We start from the raw sequence: 27,324 nt of genomic DNA, 5'->3' as shown, positions 1-27,324 counted from the left end.
GAAAGAATTAAAAATAGCAACTGCATATTTCTCATCATATTCTGATCCCCTATTACTTCCCCTGCTAGGGGGAAAATAGTTTAATTTTATCAATATAGCCAAAAAAAAAAAAAAAATTAATGGCATTCCAGCCCACCTACATCTTTCCCAGAAATGAGGTCTAGACACTCCTCTTTGTCCTGGTTTCAGCTGAGATAGAGTTAATTTTCTTTATAGTGACTGGTATGGGGCTATGTTTTGGATTTGTGCTGAAAACAGTGTTGATAATACAGAGATGTTTTAGGTGTTGCTGCACTAGTCAAGGATTTTTCAGCTTCCCGTGCTCTGCCAGGTGCAGAAGAAGCTGGGAGGGGACACAGCCAGGACAGTTGATCCAAACTGACCAAAGGGCTATTCCATACCATATGACGTCATGCTCAGTATATAAAGCTGGGGAAGAAGAAGGAAGGGGGGGACATTTGGAGTGATGGCGTTTGTCTTCCCAAGTAACCATTACACGTGATGGAGCCCTGCTTTCCTGGAGATGGCTGAACACCTGCCTGCCCATGGGAAGTGGTGAAGGAATTCCTTGCTTTGCTTTGCTTGTGTGCGTGACTTTTGCTTTACCTATTAAACTGTCTTTATCTCAACCCTCAAGTTTTCTTACTTTTGCTCTTCCAATTCTCTCCCCCATCCCACCAGGGGGGAGTGAGCGAGCGGCTGCGTGGTGCTTAGTTCCTGGCTGGGGCTAAACCACGACACTCTTAAACTCCAGACAGTGATCCCACCTGCTTGTTTACCGGGACTGTAGATTCCTAAATACACCAGTCATTCCTTATTTAGCATGAAACTCCTAAAATTGAGTACTCTACTTACCCATCTGTACTGAGAAATGTCCTCTCTGCAGACATTACAAAATATTACTTCCTCAGGGCTCCATTGAGGATTCCCCATAAGTCCAGAAAAGCTGAACAAGTTAGAAATGGTCAAGACCACAGTAGTTCATCTTTTGACTATTAGTCATCAGGCAGAGCATTCATCGAGCAACAGGAAGATTTGTGTCTAAATCGTATACATGAGATTGAATCCAACTTGCCAGACGTCCAACTTTGGAGACATGCAGCACAGTGGAAGAACTCCCTGCCATCTCTTCTCCCACAGCTGAGTTACTGTGTAGTTGCAGAACACAAGATGTCAGCAGATCAAAGAGGAAAAAAAGAAGATTGAGACTGATTCTAGATCCATAGGTGATTCGTCAAGGTGTTGGGAAGCCCTACAATTCCAGTCGCTGTGACAGTAGAAGCTAAAATCACATGCACTGCATGCACACTATAAATAAGAATAGGAGAGCGAGCTGGTTGATTTTCAAGGATCACCACCTCCAGTTTCATGAATGTTTCATCCTAAAGTGCAGGATGTGGCAGGAAGCCTGCACGGTTGAACAAGGAGCACCTAACAAAATTAAGACATAAAAAGGAAGCATACAAGAGGTGGAAGCAGGGTCAGGTGATACAGGAGGAATATACAGATGCTGTCCAAGTGTGCAGGGATGGCGTTAGGAAAGGCAAAGCCCCCTGGAGCTAAATCTGGTAAGAAGCATGAAGGGCAACAAGAAGGGCTTTTTACATGCATACCAGCAGCAAAAAGGCTAGGGAAAATGTGGGCCTGCTGCTGGGTGGGACAGGGGACCTTGTGAAAAAGCACATAGAAAAGGCAGAAGTACTCAATGCATTCTTCCCCTTCATCTTTACTTGTAAAACCAGTCTTAGGAATCCCATGTCCCTGCGACCACTAGTAAAGTCTGGAGCAAGGAAGATTTACCCTCGGTCGAGAAGGATCAAGTCGGGGATTGTTTGAACAAACTGGACATACACAAATCCATGGGACTTCATGGGATGTACCCACAAGTGCTGAGGGAGCTGGCTGATGGCATTGCGAGGCCACTCTCAATTATATTTGAAAGGTCATGGTGACTGGGGGATGTTCCACAGGACTGGAAGAAAGCAAATGTCACTTCTATCTTCAATAAGGGCAAGGAGGAGCCAAATAACAAGCCAGTCAGCCTTACCTCAATTCCTGGGAAGGTGATGAAGCAAATCCTCCTAGAAGCTATTTCAAAACATATGAAGGAGAAGAAGGTGATTGGGAGTAGTCAGCATGGATTTATGAAGAGGAAATCATGCCTGGCCAAGCCTGCAGCCTTCTATGATGAGATTATTTGCTCAGTGGATGAGTGGAGAGCAGCAGATACTGTTTATCTTAACTTTAGCAAGGCTTTTGACACTGTCTCTGATTACATTCTCATAGACAAACTGATGAAGTATGGGTTACATAAATGAACAGTGACGTGTGTTGAAAACCAGTTGAACTGCCAGTCTCAAAGAGTTCTGATCAGCAGCAAAAATTCCAGCTGGAAGCCAGTCACTAGTGGAGTGCCTCAGAGTTCAATACTACAGCCAATATTGTTTAACCTCTTCATTAATGACCAGGATGCTGGGACAGAGAACAACTTCAGCAAGTTTGCAGATGATACAAAACTGGGAGGAGTGGCTGATCCACCAGAGGGTTGTGCTGCCATTCAGAGGGACCTCAACAGGCTGGGGAAATGGGCTGGCAGGAATCTCATGAAGTTCAAAATAAGGCAAATGCAAAATTCCTGCACCTTGGGAAGATTAACCCCCTGCTCCAGCACAGGATGGGGGCCAACCAGCTGGAAAGCAACTTTGGAGAAAGGGCCTGGGATTTCTGATGGACACTAACCTGAGTATGAGGCAGCAATGTGCCCTTGCAGCAAAGAAGGCCAACAGCCTCCAGGGCTGCATCAGGAAGAATATTGCCAGCAGGTCAAGGGAGGTCATCCTTCCCCTCTCCTTTGCACAGATGAGACATATCTGGAGTGCTGAGTCCAGCTCTGGGCTCTCCAAATGAGAGAGACATGGACATACCGGAGTGGATCTAGCAGGAGGCCATGAATATGATTAACGGACTGGAGCATTTAACATAAGGAAAGGGTGAGAGAACTGGGACTGTTCAGCCTGGGGAAGAGAAGGCTGAGGGAGAATCTTATTGATGTCTATAAATATCCAAAGGGGGGAAAATAAAGAAAAAGGAGTCAGACTCTTCTCAGTGATATCTAGTGACAGGAAAAGAGGCAATGGGCACAAAATTAAATCCAGGAAATCTCATTTAAACATAAGAAAAAACTTTTTTTTTAACTGTAACGGTGATCAAACACTAGAACAGGCTGCCCAGAGAGGCTGTGGACTCTCCATCCTTGGGGATATTCAAAGCCCAACTGGACATGGTCCTGAGCAATCTACTCTAGCTGACCTTGCTTTGAGTAGAAGTGTTGGACTAGAGAATCTCCAGAGTTCCCTGCCAATCTCAACTATTCTGTGATTCTATAATAAAATGATACTCATAAAGAAGAACTACAAAAAATCAGCAGAAGTCCTATTGCTGGACGAGCACAAGAAGATGATTTGGACTCAAATTAGAGAATAGGAACTACAGCTCCATAAAATTATTTAAACTATAATTCAAAGAAGGATTAGCACTAAAAACAAGAAACAGTGAACAAACCTAGGGGTGGAGAACAGAGGAAGAGCAGAAAAGGGAATGTCTGGAATATCTAGAGGACATCTCTAGGTCCTCACACAACATGTGTACTGATCCTACAGTTTCAGGACTAAATTTGGACTATTTTGTTTTGACAGTTTATGGACCTCAACTTGCCAGACACAGCAGAAGCAGATCAACAGTAACTTTAAGTCATGCTCACTTCAGCGGTACTGTAATTGGCATGGTCTAGACTATGGTATAAACAGCTATCAGTAAATCAGTACCTGAAGAATATGTGAAAAACACTCCCCAATAATATAATACTTTACAGCAAGTGGCTTATAATGTTTTTTCACAAACCTTATGCAAATGATAAAAAATGATTTTGGCTTAAACTTGAAAAGACTTCTGATTGCATTAAGATACCCATACTGCCCGTCAGCTTTATATGAGCTTCTATAGCATTCCTTCAAGGGCCAAACCTCAATAACCAGCCTAAATAACATCTTTCGGAATCTGATACTTGCCTTGCCTACATCTGCTCTATGTGGCTAACAACACTTTACCATGTATCCGGCTCAGCTGAGACAACTGAACTCCAAGCTTCTATTAATAACACACTAAAATGATATTTCCTCTCCATGGGTTCCCAAGTAGTTGTTCCATCAAAGCCAGTCATATGAAATAGTTGAGGAGGTTGCTGGAAAAATAACTAAATATTTCTGAGGTTGAACATGGTTTCTGTCATAGACCATCTTAGTTGGTTCTTCTATATTCATGCTAAGGAGTGTGAGGTTTCCTCTGGGCTTATTCATTATCTGCTCCAAGCCTTGGCTTCCCAGCACAAAATAGAAAGTAAAAAAGAGGACTGGGGGAGCAAACTGACTGTGACATTGCAGTGAAACAGACTTTGGCCATCTGACCTTAACTTTTGATGGCTTTTAAAAATATTTCACTTCATCTTTATAGTGGAAGAAACCTATATTATATAATTCCACCAGCGATAGAAAACTACATGCTAGTGCATGCACACTAGGCATCTTCTCACTACAGCTTTTGAGCACTGAATGTGTATTCCGTTACCTCGTTGATGTACCAGGGATGGGACGTCCTGTATCCACCAGAACACACCAGCAGTAGCCCGTGGAAGGATGGCACTGCACTGGTTTGTAAAGACCGCCCTGAGCACACTCTGGAATGAACACATTGTCTTTCTGGGGCTGCTTAGCTTCCTCCAGGGCTGACTGAAGTTCTTGATCACATGATGATGCTTTTGGAAGGAAAAGAAAAATACTGAAGAAGCTATATGGAAACGGCCTACTAGATTTATCAAACAGTTTTTCCTATCTTTCTTTGATTGCATATAAGGATTGTATTTGAAGAGGCTTGCTACAGCTCAAATACCAGCTACATTGGTTTATGCTGTATATTGTTAGGAACTTTAGTTTCCTTTTCATGCAGCTGCTTCATAATACAGTCCTAATAATATCTTGACACCCTCTTTCCCATACTAGATATAAACTATGGATAACCAAATACTTTCTCTGCCACCTTAAAGATATTCTCACCCACTCCACAGTCCCTAAACTACTGATTCTTTTCAGAGGGAAGAGTAAAAATCCAACTTCTTAGGATTCCTTATAGGAATTATTAATCTAGATTTTCATTTAGATATTTATATTCTGCTCTTTCTTTCCAGTTTTGGAACAACCTCTTAATACAGTGAAAATTCTTCCACCTTCTCTTCTGGTGATTCTCGCGTTGGTGATGTATCATTTGCTCTGGAAACCAAAGACCCACAAGAAAAAGTAATACAGTTTTATCTCTGCATTAACAATATGTCGCAGATCTCGTCTGGATGTGAGAAAAGCTTACATGTCTACACATTCCCAGCCTTTACATGAAACTAAGAACCAGGGGGCAAAGAGCAGAAACCCCAGGGCCCAAGAATGCCAGTCAGTTCACACCAATTGGTAAAAAAACACATCTGCTGAGGATTTTTGACCACTACTAAGCTGGTATATGTGGCACTGCAGAGATAATAAATGAGACAGACTATTTACTCAAGCCATTATTTCTCCAGGAAATTTAAAGTCAGTCTCCTATCATGTGAAATTTAGAAGGTTAATAAAACAGCTTCTGTATAATTCTTAAACTAATCCAGTGAACAAAAATTGAATATTTGAAAAATAAGAATGTTAATAACAATAAGCACTCTACAAACACACAAATTACTGACAGGAAAATTCCAAGTTACTAGAATTTCAATCAATAAAAGGTTCTCTTCAGTTAAAAAAAGTCATTTTAATGTTACAAAAAAAAAATCTGTGGGTAAGATTTTCTCTTCTTTCAAGTCAGTTAAAGACTAGTGACACACTTATTCCCTGAATCTCTAGCGGGATTTACTTCTTGATTTTTCACAGTTCAACCCACAGAAGAACAAGTTGGATCTTGACTGGATTTTCTAGGTCATTTGTAACAAGTTTCAGCTTCAGTCTAATCTCATTTACTCTTATCCACAGGGTTCAGAAAATGCTTTGCAGGTTGTAGGCAAAAACTGACAGAAAGTCACTAGTTATGTCCAGAATGCTACTTCTCCTTGCCAGCTTCTTGCATGTGCAGATGACCAAAATCAGTAAGATTTCTGTTGCAGGGGAAAAGGTGGCAGGAAGTTAAACATCTTCATACTTTAAACAGCACATAATTCCATTTATACAACGGCCTGGTTTCCAAAACAGTGTATTTTGTTCCAATCCATGTAAAAGGTTTAAAAAAAAAGCATATCACTTGCTAACTTGATTACAAGGCACAGATGGAGTGTTTTTTCAGTTCTTTGGTTGATTTCTTTTTTTTTTTTTTGCCTGTTTTGTTTCATACGGTATTTGGGCAGGACAGCTAGATAAATTGATTGATTTTGCATGTTTTTGTCTTGGTCTACCCACTGACATAATCAGAGATTGAATAGCTCTCAAAGCACCAGTGCTTAGATAATAAACTTTACTTAGACAATCAGTGTAGTGAGGACAGAAAGGCTCCTTTAAAAAAGGGAAATAGCTACTTATTTGCATGTTAAAACCTTCACAGAAATAGCTATGGTTTCACAAATTAGAAATCCATCACCAACATCCTCTTAGAGTAGCCAAAATAAATCTTTTCCTCAGTGAATCTGGATTATGATGATTACCAAGTTACAAGGTATGACAACCCTGGAAAACACATCACTTATCTTTAGTTGTTCACTTTTTATGTCTTGTATATAATCAAGCAAAAAGGAGCAAATGGGGTGAAGCAGCCGCAGTGAGACGGAGGGAATCATTACTCCTCTTTAAACTCCACTAAATTCATTTCTCATTGATACTGATAAACCTTGGGACCATTCCATTAGCTACTGTGACCTTCTCTCATTTTACATCCTCGTAACTAGCAACATAATCTGGCAGATGCGCAGGTACTATTATCTCTCGCAAACCTGGAGAAGCGATACATTTTTATGCACTCAGCTTTGTTTAGAAAATACATTGGCATATAGAGACTACGTAGTCGGGTCATCCAGACAGACAAAATGTAACAGCACAGAGGGTGTGATGGAGAATTCCTGGTGCAGAAGCAGATATAGACTGTTTCAGCTGTAGGCATAAGCTACACCACCTAATTTCTGGGCAGCTCTATTTTCCACTGATTGAAACAACCAACAAAGGACTGCATTGCTGGCTCAAAACCACTGCAGTCATGGGCCAGCGCAGTTACCTACATTGTGGTGATTTAGGAGCAGGTGTTACAGGCCTAGATAAATGGTCTTTACTCTCCTGAGTGACTTGCCTAGGCAAGGTTTTCTACGAGCTGCTGCTCAAGCTAGAAAATTGTCTCTTGTGCACTAGGTCAGGTTTGTTCTGGTCCATTTTCTCCCTTATGTCTGGTTTTAATTCTCAGAGGTACAGAGCAGTATTATGGCAGAGATGTCAAAGGAGGGTTGCAGATGTGGCTTATGGCTTTAGGAGGGACAGTCAGAAGACTGGTGGAACTTAACATTGCAAGTGAGAATGGAAACAGGACAGCCAGTGACAGTAATCAAAGGAAGGTTTAAAGATAAAAAGGAATGTTCTTAATGGCAAAAATATGAAAAATAAACAAAAAGACAGGATTCATACTAAACACTAAGGTAAAATTCCTGTAACTGGGAGGACTTTAGTGATGAAAAAATCTGCCTTTGAAGAGCAAGCATTGGCATAAGCATTCAAGACAAAAAAACATATATAAAAGAAACTATGGTATTTTCAGGAAAGACTTTCCCCCTCAGCCTTTAATTTCTTACTCTTCCCCTACAGATAGGAAATTGTAACAAGAAGAGAGTTTATTATTAGTTCTAAATTAGTTTTCAGATAAAATGTAGATTATTTTTGACAAATTGGAAAAATATAAATCAGTGTGATGGACATTATGTCTGTCAGTTCTCTATATGCCAAATGACTGAGCCTTATCACGTATCTGCTGAACCCACTTCATTCATTTTATTCACCAAAAGTGCAGAATAGTTTATGATTTCTGTTCCTTATACAAAGGCTAATGAGCTATCAGGCAATATGCCTGATAAATATGACTGCCCAAAAGAGTCATTTCTGCAGAGTCCAATGCTTTTGTACACTTTTGACATGATCATTTGTGCCACCATTACTACTTCCCTGTTTGCTTTCCCCACTAGAACACTGTTCCTACATATAGTACATGAAAACTGCTCTATAGTGCTTACCTATAATCCTGCCTGCTTTTCCCAGAACCAAAATATTAGTCTTCTGTGTAATTTCCTCTCTGAAGGAACCATTCATTCCCTTTCAAACTTTTCTTTCAATTATTTACAACAGGAGTACTGGAAAGATGAAATTGTAGCCTGTGATGACTAAGAGCTCTTATCACAGAGCTACCATACCACTGCAAATAATTGCCTTTGTAATGTCAGAAGAGTCATGGTTAACAAACATTCATTTGCGAGGAGAACCAGTGATAAATGTCATTAACTTAGAAAATGCCTGACAGTTTGTCCAAACAATCTGACAACGACTATGATCTGGAACTATAACAGATGGATACCAGAAGTTCATAAAGTGAACAGTATGGAAAAAGATCTATGCCACAATAAAAGTAGGATAAATACCTTAGTCATTAAAATACATCAAACTTTCTATGTAATGTGTTACTACAATAACATTCCTTCTGGGAAGAGAAAAGCACTGACACTCCAGCTTCATCTTTTCAGGGAATATGCTTACATTGTTGTTCTTTCACTTAGTTCCTTCAATTTTGTCTTGCTGGAAAAAAGAGATGCTTTTCCAAGCACCTTAGTTCAATAAAGTAGTTAGACATGGCTGAAAAATCCTTTCCACATAGTCTACCATGTTAGCCAGCCACACTGTAGCTCAGCTGGGATCCTTCATCTCAGGCTGAAAAAACTTCCTGCAGTTTCTACCCAAAACTATATTTTATTCCAGGTTCATAAGCATTAGGGATTCAACACACAAATTTCAATCATGTAAGGAAATAGGTATATTTTGCCCGGTTTTACAACAAGAGCCTTGTACCACCCAATGACCATCTACTTATTCTGAAAAAGGAATTTTTGAATGAGAATGAGTTCAAAAACCTACTTTGAATGTAATGTATGTTGCTCTTCCTATGTCATGTTGCTATTCCGTTTCGTTCTTTTTTAATTTCAATGTTAGTTACTAAATATACTTTTCCTGTTCTGGTTCAAGATGCCTTCATAGTCCATTACAGATAACCAGATGAAATGCTGCATCTTCTGTCAATGCAAAATATACTCCAGCTAATGACAAATTCTGTGGATATATTTCATGTTTTGTATAAAAACTTGAGTCAGTTCTTGTTGCTAATGATGAACTCTCCCTAAAAAACAGTCTGCTTTTCAATGAATCAAGTTCATTTACATGAACACAAAAATACCTCAATAGTAGTAGGGTATAACACTGATTATAAATTGTTATATTATAAATTTATAATTTATTTATTGTATATAAATGCTTATTTATAAAAGACTCTATTTATTAATCTCTGATGGGTTACTTAAACTGTTAATTAATGTTTACTAGGGGATGTCCTAGAGGAGAAAAGAGGTAGCTTTTCTGGAAAAGTCATCCTGAATAAACCGTGTAACTGTGTGTCTGTCTGTAGCATATCTAAAACACTGAGCACCGTAGTACGTAAGTTATGATAATCATCTTGTTAGTCTTGTAACAGGAGATGGTTTAGCCCCTTGTTTCAGAAATTCTAGCAGTTGTTGTGCTGTGTCTTATCACAGCTTCTCACAACATGTGGAATTTTCATGACAACAAATAATTTTTTATTTTTTTTTGCTTTAATGTGAATTGCTGTATTTATGTCTAAATTTCAGTGTGTTCTGCAGAAACAAGTTGCCAAATCTGCAGAAAATTACAAAGGCGTCTGTATGCTACTTTAACATTTCCTGACACTATACAAACATTTCCTTTCAATTTCCTCAACCCCACAATGTGTATATGACAAACAGAATCCATTCCAAGAAATTCTGTTTTCAGTTGGTTCCTTCTCCCTCCTTTTCTCATTACCATAATGGGCCATGAAAGGACAATTTAGACAGCCTGGTTTCCACAGTAAGGGGATCTTTTATTAAGGCTTGAAGCTCAGTGTCCTCTATAGAAAGCAGGTAACAAGAAACCTGTGAACAAAAATACTCTGAAATTGATACACATGCTCTGGAGGAGTGCAGTGTAACATTAGAGACAGTTAATATTGCAGTTCTCCCATGTTTCTGACTGGATAGAAAGACAGAATATATTCGTGTCCAAATTTCAGTATAGAGAGCCTTAAATTGTATGACAATTTCTGCTAATTAAAATGTTATGCAAATCATCTTTCTGTCCTAGTTAATTAAGCCTAATTTAGGCACCCCTTCAGAACACTTCAAATATTGATTTACACAAGTTCTGTGCTAGTTTATTTCAAACCCTTAATAATTAGGATGGATAAATAGTCATCCTATTGACACCCATGCAACCCTCCAACAAATTCATATCTCACGGGGATAAGAATTTGATCCATTTGCTTAGGATGAACCCTCCTTGAACCAGTGAAGTTAATAGGCCCCGAGGAAACTGATTGCAATGTGTTTTTATATTTTCAACTAGTTTTCATAGTCTTCAAATTACATTGAATGGATTTCCACTTACACTACACCAAATTATATTTCCACATATGACCAAAATGTTCACTTCAGAAAGGCAGTGGGAAGTGGGATGATTTCTACTCAAGCTATGCTCTCCTTGCGGAATAATTTACGTTGACGGGATGGCAAAACAATCCATTACAGCAGTGGCCCTGTTATTCCTAACTCCAGCAAACATGCACCTTCAAGGTAAACTAGCAGGTTTTTTACCTGTCACTGACCAATTTCATCACCTAGAATCCATCACGTCTGTTCCTGGTATAAATGCAGCATCCAAGAAAGCATGTGAGCTAATATAAATGAAAAAAATTCCTTAAATTATTTCATTCTAGTGAAGGAGAGGTGTAAATCCACCACTTCATATTCTTTCAGGGTTTCTAGCCTGCATTTAGACCTTCTCTAGCATGACATATTCCTCCTCTGAAGAGGTAGATGAAGTGTTATAATGCATTTTAAGATGTTAACCTCACACCCTTTATGTACACAAAGTTATTTTCTCATCATTTATGGTCAGAGTATGGGCATCTCACATTAATCTTTCTTAAGAAGTCCTGTTCTTACAAGAATTTGCTTGCCTGCCCTCTCTTGACCGTTTCGAATAAATTCATCTCTAACAGAAATCAAGTGCAGCTCAATGCTACAAACAAATGCAGGAACAACTTTGCTCCTGCTGCTGGCTTCTTATAAAGACTATTCATAAACCTAAATCAAACAAGGAATATTTCTGTGGTCCAGTCTTCCCCCAGTAGAAATTCATGGAAAAATACCCACTAAATTCAATGGACAATACATCGGTCCTCAGCTGAATGTATTCACATGCAAGCATGTTTCCAATTAAGCCTAATATTTGCTCATGGACCAAGTACTGATTGTAAGGAATAGGTAACATTAATAAACACTCAACCTTAGTCCCAACATCTAGATGGCAACCAAAACCTAAGAATAAATTACAGTATTAATACTCATCTGGAGCCACATGTTTTGATTTACTTTAAGTTCAGATACACATCAGCATGAGGGTTCTCAAGGCCTGCAGAAAGCTGGCAACATTCTTACCCATACTTATTTTGTTTGCGAAAACTTGTGGGAACCAAATATTTCAGGCCCCTTGTGTGCATTTGCAGAGTACTCTCAATATACAGCTGATCACTATTTTGCACTTTTGGAGCTTGGGTAGATGATTGTGGCTAAACACAAAGCTCATGGCTCCAACACAGCCCTAAAGATTAATTTATGTACTTTACTCCACTGAACAAAGTAGGATAAATCACACACAGATGCGCTCATTTATCTATGTGGTTTTATATGCAAAGACACTGCAATACACAAAGAGGATCATCTGGAAATGCACTAAGCCCATCAAAACAAAGATCCAGAATACAGAGACCACCAGCTCCCATTTAACTTTACCTGAAAAGAACATGGCCACAGCCAATCCAATCTACCTGTATGCACCAGGATTTTCTCAACTTTTACCCTGGGTTTGAGTAGCCAAGTGGCACTAGGTCAAATCAACATTTCTGCAATACACAAATTCTGGTTCTACCGATACGCGAAAGTTTGGGGACCCATAAGACAAAGATCTCAGATGAAAATAGGATGACTTGCTCTTTAACCAAAATCCAAACCCACTTGTCTACTGGATTTTTTAAAGGAGTTTCTGGTTTAGGGAAGGTTTTGCACATACCTCTGCAATTCTTTATTTTTCTTAGAACTTGAAATACTAGGAGTGCTGTGAGAAAGACTGTAACCACAACACTGTAAAAGAAAAATAACTGTTTTGCCACAAAAGCCTGCTATTTTAGCATTTTGTTTGATAGTTTGTTTGCTTGTTTGTTTAATTTTTAGCCCAACGTCTTGGTTAGAGAGATGAGAAACATTATGTAAGTATTCAAATTTCTCCTCTCACAGAATTACAACTAATTTAAATTATTCAAGTATTCATTTATAATCCTTTTTCTCCTTCACTGAGTTCTCACACTGCCATTGTAAAGATTATAAGGGATCAAACTAGCTACCTGGTTTTAAACAAAATGTAATTCTAAATTTTGCCATTCTTATTTAGATTGAATAAACCAGTAGTGTGAGATTTGTCCATTGACTTGATAAAAACTCACAGAGAAGCTAGTCTTCACTTACAAATGACAGAATCTGGCTCTAAATGTTTAGGTATTAGCATTTACTCCTCCTGTAGATAACTAACATGAAGTTAGTATAAATTAGATTATAAATCTGAGTTATTTCAAAGATGCATTTTGCATTAGACCGAAAATATATATCCTGAACATCCTGAGTCAAACATTTATTATACAATCTATAAAATGTGATAAAATAGTGAACCAAGAGTAACACATTTTTGTTAAATCTTTAATAGCAGTGTGTGAAAATGATAGCAAGCCTTTGCAAAGTGGATTGCATTAGCCAGACTTGATCCAAAGACTGTTTACACCCTACCCTCTACACTGGATGTTTGAATGCAACCTTAACGCAAATCAAAAATCCTTTTAAGCCACCTGGTCAATCACATGGCATCAGGCTTCACAAGTAGAGTGAAAAATCTTCTGGTCTTCTGAAGAGATGAGGTCCCTCATCCCCTTTTGCTCAATGAGTTGAGCACATTCACTCAATTACAAGTCTGAACAAGGATGGATTATCATCTCCAGGTGCTCTTGCTTGACTTTGTTAACTTGGCTCCCCTAAAATGAGAGAGGATACTGCACAAAAGGCTGCCCCATCCAGCAAGGATACAAATGAAAGCAGTTCTTTGCCAAATAGGATGAAAACTGTTTTTTCTACATAAAATAAAATGTTGGTTCCTATTATTGCTAGGTATGGCTTCCTTACCCTGCCAAAGCAGAGCAGCACCATAGCGTTCAAACTGCAAAACCAACCAAACAAAAAAGCCACCACCCAAAATTACAGCAAATAAAAATCACTGACTTTTCCCAAACACAGTAGCTAGCTGGCCAGTTTGCTATAGCAATCTAAAGGCTCATTCATTAAACAAAATTGCGCAAAGCTACCATTCTTGCTTTATGAGTATATTGACCAGCAAATGTTAGTCTTCTGCCAGTGGAAAAATCTCTCATTTTTAAAGAAATATTTGAAGTGAAAATAAAGCTGGTTCACTTTTTCCACAGAGCTGTGAAAATGAAAGTCTTTGCCAGGTGAGCTGAGGGTAAGTATTTGTTTGAATAGCTCTACTAAAAATTACAAAACAAAATGTGCACACTGGGGTGTCTAAATTCATACTTTGGCACTTAAATAAGCCAGCCAGCTTACAGGAATGTTTATCAACGAAGCGCTTCCCCTCAGTGAAACAGAAGTTGTTTCTGTTCACCGTTTGGGAAACTGAGATACTTACATCAGTGCCTGGATATGACTTTGGATACCTGACCTTAGGAACCCGAGTAATTTTCATTTCAGAGGTGTACAGTGGCATTGCTAGCTGCAGTTTGTGCCACGTTCCTGCCATTGGTCCACACTGCTAATGCTGTTGGCACCATGCAATGTTTTCCAGTCTTATTGCTTAACTCCTAACTGAGGTGGCTGCAATCCACCTACAATTTATTTTCTAAATATCAGCTCATTTCCAACCACCTTACAGACAGCTCCCCTGGATATATACTTACTCCAGATGTAAACAAGATTAACATAAGAAACAATATTTTTTTTTAATTCACATATTTGTTTCTTTTTTTTCTTAATTAATCTAATTTTTGCATAATTCATGCATTTGTTTCATTATACCATCTACTGTGGCTGTGGAGCTTGCGACATGGACTGCACAGTCAGTCCACAAAACGGCAATCTCAACTCCCTGCGTTGGCATGTGAGACAGAAATTGCTTCCCCGTGCCCTGCCAGGATACCTGATTGCTCAGGTGAGCCCTGGGAAAGCACAAGCAAAGTAGGTATTGCCATGCTCTGCCATGGTTTCTCCACATGAAGAAGGAGCATAACTCTAGCCTGAGCTACACTTCCCTAGGTTCCCCACTCACAGGGCTTGCCCTGTGCAGGCACCCCCTGCAACCTGCTCATGTATTTTGCAGCCCGTCCATGTGTGTCCCACAGAGTGTCTCACTTCAGTGGCGTTGGTGGTAGGCTCAGTGATAAAGTGTAGTGGGACTTTTGATCGTTATATCCTCTCAGATTTCACTGCAATAATCTCAGACCACAAGGACATGAACCCTCGCTACTGTTGCAGAAGCCAGCAGGAGCCAGGAAGACTTCTGACTGGTTTATGGGATTGTGATCCGAGAAGCACCATTAAAAAATATGCAGATACATTAAAAAATAAGAGAATGCTATTTTGCATGTAGGTAGTTCTCCTTTACATGTCTCAGAGTATCTTACAAAATGGTCAATACAGTATGCAACTCTGTCTAGCTCATAGCAGACTGGATGGGCATTACAACATGGTAAGGATTTGGCGCTCTGACACGGAGCAGGAATACAGAGATTAAACAGGCTGTTGAAACAGAAATTCTCCTTTCTTCCTCAGCGTTTCAGGGAGTGTTACTTTGACAGCCATAATGCAAAAGTTTATGCTACCATTGTTCCCACTGCCTCTTCTGTGGCTAAGCAGAACGATTCCACCTCCAGGGCTCTCAGATATGTACCCTTCAAACCTACTTGATTTTAAAAATCCCAACATTTAAAAATTGTACTAAGGCTGAGAATATAATTGCACCCTTAAAAGCTAACTAATGACAGATGAGTTAAAAACTGCCCACTTTTATACTGACTTGCTCTTCTTCATCTTGTCAAAGAGAAGGCAGGAAGCAGGTGGAAAATGAGCACGCATATTATTCCTCATGCCTCTAATTACAAGAACTGTATTGTGCAATGCAAAGTCTTTTAACAGAGCAAGAAGCAAATTCTGTAAAGTGCCATCATCTGTTGAGTCACACTGCTCCCGGAATGCATTAACTCTTGTCCTCAGTATGAGATTCGACAAATACAGTGAACATGAACCCCGGTCAAAAGGTAACTGCACTGCTTTAACCCTGCACAAATCTGAAGGCTCATCTTAGATTAAATGCTGTACAGGTCTTTCGCCCTCGGCACATTATATCCAAATCACACTATTTATACAGCATGTAAGAAGTCAGTATTTGTAACAGGAGACGTACAAGATTCAGATAGAAGACTGTTTACTGATTTGGCCAAGTTTTGTGTGCAATAAAGAGGATGAGCCAAAGAAGAGGAAAAGCCAATAAGAATATTCTAATATTATTTCTTTCAGCTCCAACAACTTTTTAATATAGTTTTATGTAGCTCTTTTTTTTTTTTTTTTTTCTTTTCTCATATGGCCATGGTTAAACAGCTCAGCTAGTGCTTTGGTTTCAAGAGCAAAGCCAAATCTTTGGCTTGGCTCTACCTTCAAACTTTGGAGAAAAACAAGGACAATGTGAATTAAAAATAAAAATGCTAATTCCACTCTACTTTCATCTCTGTTTTCAAACAGAAATAGTTCTCTGAAGTGTAGATAATACTAAATATGATGTGATAGTGAAACATCCCTATGCTTCTAAAGGATGGAAGACCCCCTACCATAATGAAAATCCCAGGCCACAATTTCTGCTCCTGTAAACTGGAACCATTCCACTGTACACAGCAGGGATCACCAACAGAAAAGTCAGTCCCTAGCACACCCAGAACAATTTTAAAGGCTTCTTAGATGATGCATAGTAGCAAAGTCAAAGACTTTTTGAAGCAGTAAAATTAGAATTGTAAACTGTGACTAATGATCCTTAATCCTTTACAACCCAGTGTCATATGGTGACTTTAAGTGCTCAGAAGATTATTAGTTTTAAGTGTTTAACGTACCACATAAATGACCTGTATCAATGGAAAAAGCCTCACATAAATACTTCCCAACAAACCATTGTGTGTGAGAGTAAAGAACAGGTTTCAAAAAGTGTTATTTTTTGAAATGTTTGCTTAGCATGTTTCCCACAAATATTTTCAACCCTTTCAGAACTGCTCCCAACCTGTCTCCCCCCACACACATGTACATCTACCTCAGGCCTCATTTATTTGTAAGCTCTCTACGACAAACAAAGAAAATCCAAATGACTGTTTTTGGCAGAATTGTTCAAATAAAACAGATTCTAAATATTTAACTTTTCCAGATAACAGGAAACAGTGATGTTGGCATTCAGTCACCTAATAAGGAAACGTTTTTATTATAGCTCATGTGAAGAAAGTTCTGTTGGTCTTTCTACATATTATACATTGTATGCTTTGTTTTCTTTTTAATTTGGATTAAAAGTTGTTTGATGGCTTGAAAATAATGCAAAAGGAAGCTCAGAGCATGATGCTCCCAGGAGGCTGTGAAACTGTTGCAATCAGAGCTGTTGCTGATTAAATCTGTCTATTGTTATAAAGTATTCTAGGCCAAACCAATCAACCACTAGCATAATTAATGAAGTCCACAAGGGCCTTTAGTGGGACTTGTTTTCATCAATCAGGAGGAACAAACACAGGCTAAAACAGAGTGGAAAAGCCTGTCTATTTACAAACCTGCTTGCCTTGGGTCACGCTTGTGAATAACTACAGAACAGTCCCATAGCAAGTACCATTGATTACTAGAAATTTTGCTTCATACGTGTAGGCTCATTTACATAAGGATAACAAGGAGGTGAAGACACAGGCTCTCTCTTGCACCAAAGTCACAGGCATCCTCTTTTTGCTTTTGTTCTACATATATATTTATTGCGGCCATGCAATGGTAGGTAAAGTTTGCAGAAAGGAGGGGAGGAATCTTTGAAGTTGTCCTTCAGTTGGAAGGAAAAAGGGTGAAAATCCAATGTCATTATTTACATGACTGAAACAAAGAAACCAACAAACAAAACAAAAAGGCAGGAAGTCTAGATGCAAAATTGAAACTGAGAGAAAGGGTTTAGGTTGTGTCTTTTCATTTAGAGAAATGCAACTATTTTTACTGGTGAGTACAACAACTTTTTCTTCATTTCCACCTCCCATACTATGTAAGTCTGTAAAGCTCCTTATTTTATTCAATAGTCCTGTACTAGACACTATCTCAACCATCTCTCTGCTGAAACTTTTGCTTCTGCTTGCACTGATCTGTCCAGACTGCAGCAGCCCTCCCAGAAGCAGAGCCAGGGTTAGAGCCCTGGAGTTCCTGGCTAGCTGCCCCGAATGTAAGCAATGAAACCACTCTGTCTCTCTGCACTAGCTGACATCAGATGCTTTTGCATACAATACTTTGTAGGCTGCTTAAGTCTCCCCAGTGACATCCTGAGGAAGTAAAATTGGCACAGAATGTAGGCCAAGAATCCGAGCACTGGTCATTCAGACTAACAATGTTGATGTTATGACACTTGCATTGAGTTCTATTTGAAAAATACAAATGAGCTTCCACAAAAAAACTCACAGCCTTGACTATGGAAACATTCTTACCTAGAAAAGCACTGGATTAATGCCAAAAATATAGTTCACTAGTTTTAGAATCAAACACCTAGTTGCTCCCCCAGTTTCCTATCCTTCAGTATCCTGCAGTGTAGATACCACAACTGGACAAGGTATCCCTGAAATGGTCTCTGAAATCCTACATATATAGGTACTGATACCTTTCCATGCTTACTCAATCTAGGAATCAAACTCTCTCTCCTATCCATTGCACTGTTCAACTGGTTGCTCCTAAGAACTCTCAGGTTGGTTTTGGAATCAGTGCATTTTCAGAATACAGCCTGCAAATTCACAGTATGACCTACAGCCTTTATTGCTTGGTTATTCTCCTCATAAGGCTTCCTTATGCTTTTACTTTATACTTCCTTATGCCTTTGGCTGCAATAGTCAAAAAGAGAAGGTGGAGGAATAGAGAGATGAGAAATCAGTGTTACAGGAAAAGCCTAAACCAGCACTATTTGAGATTTAAGAATGATACCTAGGCAAAAATCGAGAAATGTGCAGTGAAGATCAGCTATTGACAGAAGAGAAAGCAGACAGCAAAAAAAGGATTGGAAACAGAACAGGGAATTCTGTGTGTGCGACCAACAGTGAGGATGATTAATTATGCTAGAGATAACAGAGACTATGATAAAATTGCATAAGGCTCCAATAAAAGCAAGTATGAAAAAAGATTAATTAAGCTTACAGATAGTATTCTGACCCACAAACTTTCTTACTCAATAGTACGGGGGACAAAAAGATCCAAAGCAAGGTGTTTTTCCTCTAGCCTTGCTGTGGACAGGGAATGTTCCATATATGAGTTACAGAAGCTCATTTTGACAAGTGTATTGAAAAGGTGACTGTACCATGACATCCTTGAGGCTAGCACTATGGTTAGTTATGTGACATTATATTCTCAGACATGCATGAAGGTATTAATTAATATTCAATGCTTCTGAATAAAGTTGAGAGAAATTCCAGCTATGCAATAACAACAGGACTGGAGTGGACTGCCCTATTATCACTGATCCAGCAGACTGATATACCACATACTAGTTACTTAAAGAAATGAGTGTGCACTGCATTTCCAAGAGAGGCAATAACACCATCATCACTTCCATACCACTAATGTCCCCATTTAGAGGAAAATTAAAAGAAAACTAAAAAAACCCTCCAGGCCTGATTCTCTTCTCATAAGGCTTCCAGTGGCATTACCCTTCTAACTGCAGTGGAGTCACTCCTATTTACATTGCTCTGAGTAAAATGAGGCTTCATGCCTGCTGAAACGAAACCATCTCCTCCTACAGTCATTTGCTATTATTATATTGGACTGTTTAGTTAAAGGGATGAACTACAGGATGTATGACTACATTAGAAGTCACTGTTTCATACTTGGGATGTTGGTAGGGAAAGGGGGAGAAGTGACCTTCCAAACCACTGACATTTATACTGATATTTTTGGCTTTGCTGCTTCTCTGTTGTATCAACTCAAACGAGCTAAAAATCATGTCCTAAAAATGATCTTAAATTGCTTTTTAAACCTGATTAGAAACTGCAAGGACACTAAAATTGTAAGTCCCTTAAGCTAGGCAGGATGTAGCCTTTATTCAGCCAAACAGGAAAGCAATGAGAATAATGATTCTCTCATTACCTTCAGGTAGTAAGGGCTATGGAGATTATGGCTTTAGCTACATGGTGGGAGTTTTGGGAAGGTACGAGAGGAAACAGCCAAAATCAGAAGTTACTTACACTTGTGCTACCCAAACCAGTTAGGTAAGTAAACCAACAGAAAGGGTCCCTACCTCCTTGCCATCCAGAATAAATGGGCACAGTGCTGTGGTGAAGAAGGGTGAACTGCACCATGACAGAGTGTGATGGTCATGAACCTCTGCAACTAACCACACCCCTGCCTCTGTTAAGAGTCTCCATTGTAATGGAGTCTGTGGATGAATTCACTAAATGACAACATAATCAGACAGGATCAACCCATGTCAGCCCTTACATTGATGGGAGTTTGCCCCAATACAGGCCTGAAAATTTGGCCTAATGACTGAGGGGGAGCGTTGCAGACACACAACCCTTCCTATGATTTGACCCTGGACAGATCTTGCAATCCTGAACTATTTTCTACTTTCTTGCCAAAACTGTATCTCAGCTTTTGGGGGCACAAGAGGCATTAATTTGACTTTATACTCCTCTGCTCCCAAACCAAACACCAACCAGCCTGTTGCCCTGATCTAACTGGGTGCACTGGAAAACAATTCAAGGGCATTATGGGTCACCCACATTTGAGCACTTTATGTATTTATAATGCATCCTAGTCCAACAAAACCTGCATCTAAATAGTCATCCAAATAGAGGACAATAAAAGTCCTTTCACTTTGATAAGTTGTCTTTACTCACTGAAGGACAATAAAAATCTTAAGTTTAAATAACATTAAGATCTCACTGGAAAACAATGGAACAAGGTAACCCACTGTTTAAGTGGCAATAATATAAATTATTTCATAGCTTCCTATGTCTGTAATAGGATTAGTTTAAAAATTTCATTGTGACTGTCTTTGGTGGAAAACCAGGACTTTAAATGAAAAGATGTTTTTCATTCAAAATGTTTGGTTTTCATAAAAAATATGATTTTAAATGAGAACAAAACAAAACCAAAAACCCACAACAAGTTGTTTCTTTGTGTTGAAATTCCCAGAGAACTACAAAATCCAAGATGCTTACAAGTTTTCTGAGGTACCTCTGAGATTTTAAAAAGGGGAGACCTTATCTTCTGAAAAAGAAGGAACTAATGAAGTTTCAAAATTACAAGTCCCACAAGGCATTACAATGGCCAATCAAGTTTTTAAGTTTTGAGCCAAAACTATTCAGCTTTTTGAAGGATTTTTTTTTTGTTTGAATTTTCATCTTGAAAGTAAATTTTTTTAGCTGAAAATGCATATCTTTTCAAAAAAAGTTCCCTAAGAAGTAATTTTTTTCCAGAGAAGGCTACATTTTCAACCAGTTTTGTATATTTAGCTTTGCCCTCTCTTTTCTCTTGTGTTTTGTAATACACCAAGAGAATTTAAGATCTGAAATTTAATTTACAGCCTTAATCTTATTTAAACATAGTTTTATTTGTGGTTGAATGCAGATACTTGGCCTGCCGTTCTTAAACTAAAACAGGTATTAAAAACAGCTTAATGAAAAACAGTGGTCTGTCTCTTCAACCACTGATTCTTCTCCAGTAACAAAAATGTAGTGCATTATGGCAACAATAGTTAGCATTATTTCTAGGCAGTGCAGAGTGCTGGGAAAACATGGTGTCTAGCATTTATCTGGAACAGTCTATTATGAGAGAGGACAGCATGATGGACATGGTGGAATGAAGAGGAAAGCAAGCCAGTAATAAAACAATACTTGGGAAATATACAGCATCTTGCAGATGAAAAGATCTCAAAGTGGTTTTACATAGTTTAGCAATGTAATTTGACTAGAACAAGCTCCCTTGGGCCAATTATGACCCTTGGTGTGGCTTTTCATGGAAAGGAGACTCTACACCGGCCCCAAACAGAAAAACCAGTGTATTGCATTAAGGGCAGGCTGGGGGAAAGGATCCATAGATGACAGCATTAACCTGGGACCTTAACAGTCCATAAAAGCAGACGCTGCAGTAAAGGCTTGGGCTGATGCAATAGCTGCATTGCAGACACGTGGCCAATGCACATGTTTTGGAGTGGATTCCAGTCCTTCCACAGAAGCCCCTGTAGGAGTTTAATTTCTCTTGCTTTTGTACCAAACGGAAAATGCTAACATTATGGATGAAGCCTCAAAAAGTTCCTGCATCACATGGCAATTTTTTCAATAATTAAAGGAAAAAGCCAAGAATTTATTGGACAATAATTAAGCAATGCATGAATTGTAACATGAGCTGTCAATCTTTTCAGGGAGTTTGTTCAGAGACACATGGTTTGGCAAATAAGAAAGTTGGAAGTCATATGTGATAAACCATCCCATTAAAAATCCCTCCAAATTTAAACCACTGTGACTGCCAATAACCTGATCTACCAGGGAACATCTAGAAATGAATTCAGAGGGTCAGAAATGTACATGTCAGGGAATTGAGGTAAAACTTCGACTCTAGCCACCAGGGCTGATTCATGTTACATGGCTACCGGTCCTTCCATGGTCCATATTTCCATTAACAGCAGTCAGTTTTTTGTGCAGAACATGGCCAGATCAAGCAGTAGAATTCCACAGTCCACATAAGATATTAACAGGGGAATACTTTGCCATAACTGATTTTGGCTTTTTTTAAAACACTTCTTACTCAATTATTGGAAAGGTGGACAGTTGGTCATTTGACTTATCCTCATGGAAGAAAGAGAAAATTACTTTCCTCAGAACAGTCTAGTCTGTCTTATAAAACCAGAACAATTTGCCAGAACAGCTCACTGGATGACTTGGATTAAAATTAAGAGCGAAACTTAAACTTTTGTTTTTCTTAATGTTAGCATTTTCAAGATTTTTTATCAGCTCACAGATGAAGACATAAGGAGTTCTTAACCTTGCAAAATGTAGGAGAGAGTTTTGTGGATATCCTTGTAGTGATGGAATAACTTTCTTCACCATCTATATTCCAAACAGGGTTTCTTCTTGTTCAAGAGCATAACCACTGGTTTACTGAAGTTTTAAAATATGAGTGTCAGAGCTCTCTGACATTGCAGGTATTTCTTTCATTTTGTAATATATTTTTCTACTACCTTGACCTCAAAGGTAGTATTGGATTCTTAATATTTCAGAAAAAAAACCAGGACAATTGTTTAGATGTCAGTTTGCAAATTTAAATGCCTAATTCTATATTCTTACACTTGACCTGGGCCTCTTGCCCAAGGAAGTGCGTCAGAACCAAGAAAAATCTTGCCTTTACTATATTGACAGAGATATGCAAAGGCTATGTTCATTGCTTTTAGGGTTTCTGGCTGTGGGGGGGACAGGGAAGGGAAGGCGTCTCTGCATGGAACATGGACATTTTCTCCTAACTATCAGGTCATTGGGATGATAATGGAAGGCCTGGCAGCTCTTAATGTCGACCCTGCTGGAATTCTAATTGCCTGTGAAATATGGAAGATCTATCTTATATATACCACCTAGCAATCATAGTGTAGCCATAGCCAGATCCAGACTGTCTTGACTGGAAGATTTATCTATTTCCTGGAAATATTATGTCTTTAGATATGATCCAGTCCAATATGTTTCTGTGCATAAACATGATATACGTGATTTTTTTTGCATCTGTCAATAAAATATAGACTGTTAGCCTGACATCCCTCCTAGGATTTATGAAGCTTATTGATGCTTTTATGATTATGCAGTTTGATGTCTGGTAAACTGTGGAAAGCTACGCGTAGTTGGGGGAGTGCATGTCTAAAAACTAAAGCAGAACTTCAAGCAGGACTGTTGTGTCATTTATGTGCTGCAGAAAGTAATGTGATATAATTAAAAATGGACAGGAAAGATTACTATCTTTTGGCATCACATTTCAACACATGCAGTAAAATAGAATTTTTCAACATTGCATAAAACAGATCTTTTCTTTTTTTTTTTCTTTTTTTCTTTTTTTTTTTTCCACAGTGGGGGTCCAATAAAACCCTGGAACATCCTGAGCAAAAAGAACATCAATTGGATGTAAAACAGAACTCTATTTTTTTAATGGTTTAGGATGGGAGGATCTTGCCCTGTAGTGGGAGGAAAAAGCTGGAAATGTCAGTGCTTGAATATATAAAGGTTTTGAACTAATACGTAAAATTAAAATGAAGATAAATGAAAATGCTCGTGAAAAGGATTATTAAAGATAGGACAGTACTATAAGTGTGATCCAGCTGCCTGCAAATTAAGAATGTATCATAATATACAAGCACTGTGGGGAGGTCTGGAAAGTTTTATCCTCTTGGAAGAGGCTGAAAGAACTGAAAGAAAACTGTAATTTTCCTCTACCAATTTAGGACAGGCAAGGCAAGGCAAGGCAAGTAAAGTAAAGGCAAGGCAAGGCAAGGCAAGTAAAGTAAAGGCAAGGCAATGCAAGGCAAGGCAAGGAAATTAAAGAGGACCAGAATATGAAGAGTAATTTTCTTTACAGGTGAAGAGGATGAAGAGTACTGTTCTCTCTTTGTGTAATAGCTAAATCAAGACTAGGATATCATTAAAAATTGCTACTGAAAAGTAAGACAAAGTTCTCCATTAGGAACGAAGTCAACTGCTTACTGATTGGCCCTAATGGTGTGAACAATCAGTAGTTTCAAAGCCACCAGTTTTTCAGCTGCCAAGGAGTATCTTGAAACCAGTATTCTAAAAGAATACTATTCTGAAACTATTATGTTTCTTGACAGAAAAAATAACAAAAAATGGAAGAGAAGAAAAGAGAGACACCTCCTACTCTTCAAAATATTTAAAAATGAAACAGTAGGGGATATAACAACACGTGACAGTGCCTCACACATCTCCCTCCCCAACAGTTTCTTAACAATGCTGTTTTTGTAGTAAAATACAAATCACAAATTATAGTTCAATCCAAATAACTGAGTTCATTCAGGAATTCTAAAGGGAACATTTAATGAGTTAGCAACCAGAGCCATTCCAAAGAGTCTGAAGAGGCCATAAGTCTGTTGGCCTGGAAGCTTCCAGTCCTCCTCTGTATCAGTTTTTCTTACTTAACAATGCTTTTCTCTTTATCTTCCATGCACAACTTGCTGAGATAACAGGCCAAACAACAAATATTCTACTAGCTGAGGTCTTCCAGCACCCACAAATTTTACAAGGCCCAAAAGCCAAATCTGTGGCCACCGCAAAACATTCAGACTTCATCTGTAGATGTCATGAAAAAATGCTAGTGCCTTTTCTTGTGTAGGGAATTGACCTGCACATGAGCCCAAGCTATAAAGTTCACATTAATAATATCTGGATTTGAACTTGTCCAAAATTTGGCAGAGACTGACTGCCCATCTGTAATGGACTGAGCTCCCATTGACAGAATCCATGTGTGGACTTAATAGAGAATTGATATGTTTGAAGAGTAATTTAAAATCAATAGTTTTGCCTTCTACTTTCCTTTCATGGCTTGAATTGAGGTTCTTAGGGCTCAGTTCAATGCCATTTCAGGTATGCTGGACTACCAAACCTACATGCCAGAACATCACAGATTCCAGTAGGCTGTCATATCTCCCAGCCCATGCAGATATCAGATACCCTAGGCCATATGAAGGCACAAGATGCCTATATTTCAGCAACTTATTCCCATGCTCTTGGTTTCTCCAGCTACAGTTAATGGCTCTCTTTACAACACAAGTTTGGGAATGCAAATCCCATCTTTGGATATGGCTGATACCTCACCAATTGTTGGAAGGACACATTGTCTTTGGGGCTGAAATGAGGTAATAACTGGGCAAAACCCACTGTTTTTCCTATGTAATTCAGTGGTTTGAAATTAATGAACCGCTCCTACTCAAGCTATTTTCCTATGCAAATCTATTTTATATGTTCATTTAAACTCAATTTCTGAGTGTCCAATATAGGAGTAATTCATTCAGAGTGAGTAGAACTCTTCGGACATACGTGCATATTCTGCTCTAAAGTCCTCACCTTCCCCTCCTTTAATGCTGAATACTAGCAAATTTGAGAATGTAAGAAAGATGGGCCAGGGTTCTGCAGGCCAACACACGACTTACTAGGAATTCCTGCTGAAAAATGGAGGCAACAAGCTTTTAAAACACTTTCTTCCCCCTCTTCCCTGTGTTCTTTTCTCAGTTTGTTATGATATCCATTTTGATTTCCTTCTGTTTTAACTGGTTTCATATCTCAAATTTTCACATTGCAAAATAAGCCTAATACAAAATAGTTCTAGAAAAATTTTAATTAATTTGTAATAAATATGTAACTGGGAACGTGCAACTGGATCTTATTTTTTTTCTTGCTAGCTCACACATCTTCAACTGCAAGTAATTTTTCTTCAGTCGATATTGAAAGCAACATCTGGAAAATGCAACAATTGAGAATAAATACAAAGTCACTGAGCTGTTACTCATTTTCCTGTCTGTAAGTTACTCATTTTCCTATGCTTAGAGAGGAATGGCTATTAGAATTGATGATTGGGCAGACACACAAACTCTTAATTTCCTTTGAAAGACAATGCTACTTTTGTTTTTTCATGCAGGCTTTTTTAACTTCAGGTCTGAGTTTTGCCAGGATAGGCATAGCAGGAGGACAATAGCCAGGTTCAGTTTGGACTGAATGTGAGCATTGGAGTATGGAACAAGGTTTGTCTCAGTTCTTTGTAAGAAGGTGACTTTCAGGGAATGATCAGTGCACAGGGATCCCACTGGAACAATTGCCTCTGAGAAACAAAACAGAGCAATCTAACAAAACAGAAACCTCACTGACAACCAACATTGTTTCCATGTGAGAAAAACTCATATGTGCAAATGCTTTAAAGCAGCCACATGACAAGGCAATAAAAACTGCATTCAAATCTTAGAATGTCACTCTGTCACATTAGTCAGTGTCACTGGCTGACTTTGCCAACAGATTCAGACTATACAGCCAGATAAATGCAAGTACCTATTTGGTATAGATACAGACACGTAATTGCTAGTTATATTATCATTTTAAATTCCCTATTTTAGTCTATTAAGAATGTATTCATGGTAGACATTATACTAACTGTTTTCATTTGCATTTGCAGCCAGTGTATACTAGATTACTATATGTGCACTTCAGTGTTCTCCCAGATGGCGTTTTGAGAATGAAACTCCTGTTGGATTGAGCCCTCTGGGGCTAATTCATAAAATCTTGTAACAGATTTTTAAAGCCTTGAAACTCATGGTCTGTAGTAAAATGGCAGCAATAAAACACTACTCTGTTGTGTCAGAAAATTAAATAAAAAGCTGTACGTTCCTTTCATGTGTGCACAGCCAAAGCCAAAAATGAAACTGAAGATGATTCTACATTACCAGAAATCTGGGCACTGGCTGAAATCTGGGCACTCTGAAGTCACTAAAGCCATAGTTTGAGGAGACAATGAATTCTGATTTAGGTTTCTTTGTTCTGGATGAAAAATGTCATAATCACATGATCCACTACTTTTTGCATAGATGTGTTAAGAATTTTGACAGCCTG

The 27,324-nt window shown here is 38.6% G+C and overlaps 1 protein-coding gene across 7 annotated transcripts in view; it reads right to left on the bottom strand.

The window, feature by feature from the left end:
* The window catches only part of SMOC2 (SPARC related modular calcium binding 2), a 150,431-nt gene that overhangs the window by 41,687 nt on the left and 81,420 nt on the right, over positions 1-27,324 (bottom strand). For all 7 annotated transcript variants that reach the window (XM_072856277.1, XM_072856279.1, XM_072856275.1 and 4 more), the window contains exon 8: positions 4,624-4,810. In XM_072856277.1, coding sequence (XP_072712378.1) covers positions 4,624-4,810 — 187 coding nt within the window. The remainder of the gene's footprint in view (positions 1-4,623; positions 4,811-27,324) is intronic.

Source organism: Ciconia boyciana, chromosome 3 (genome assembly GCF_034638445.1).
Source record: "Ciconia boyciana chromosome 3, ASM3463844v1, whole genome shotgun sequence".
Lineage (NCBI taxonomy): Eukaryota > Metazoa > Chordata > Aves > Ciconiiformes > Ciconiidae > Ciconia > Ciconia boyciana.
This window is presented reverse-complemented; position numbering and strand designations above follow the sequence as displayed.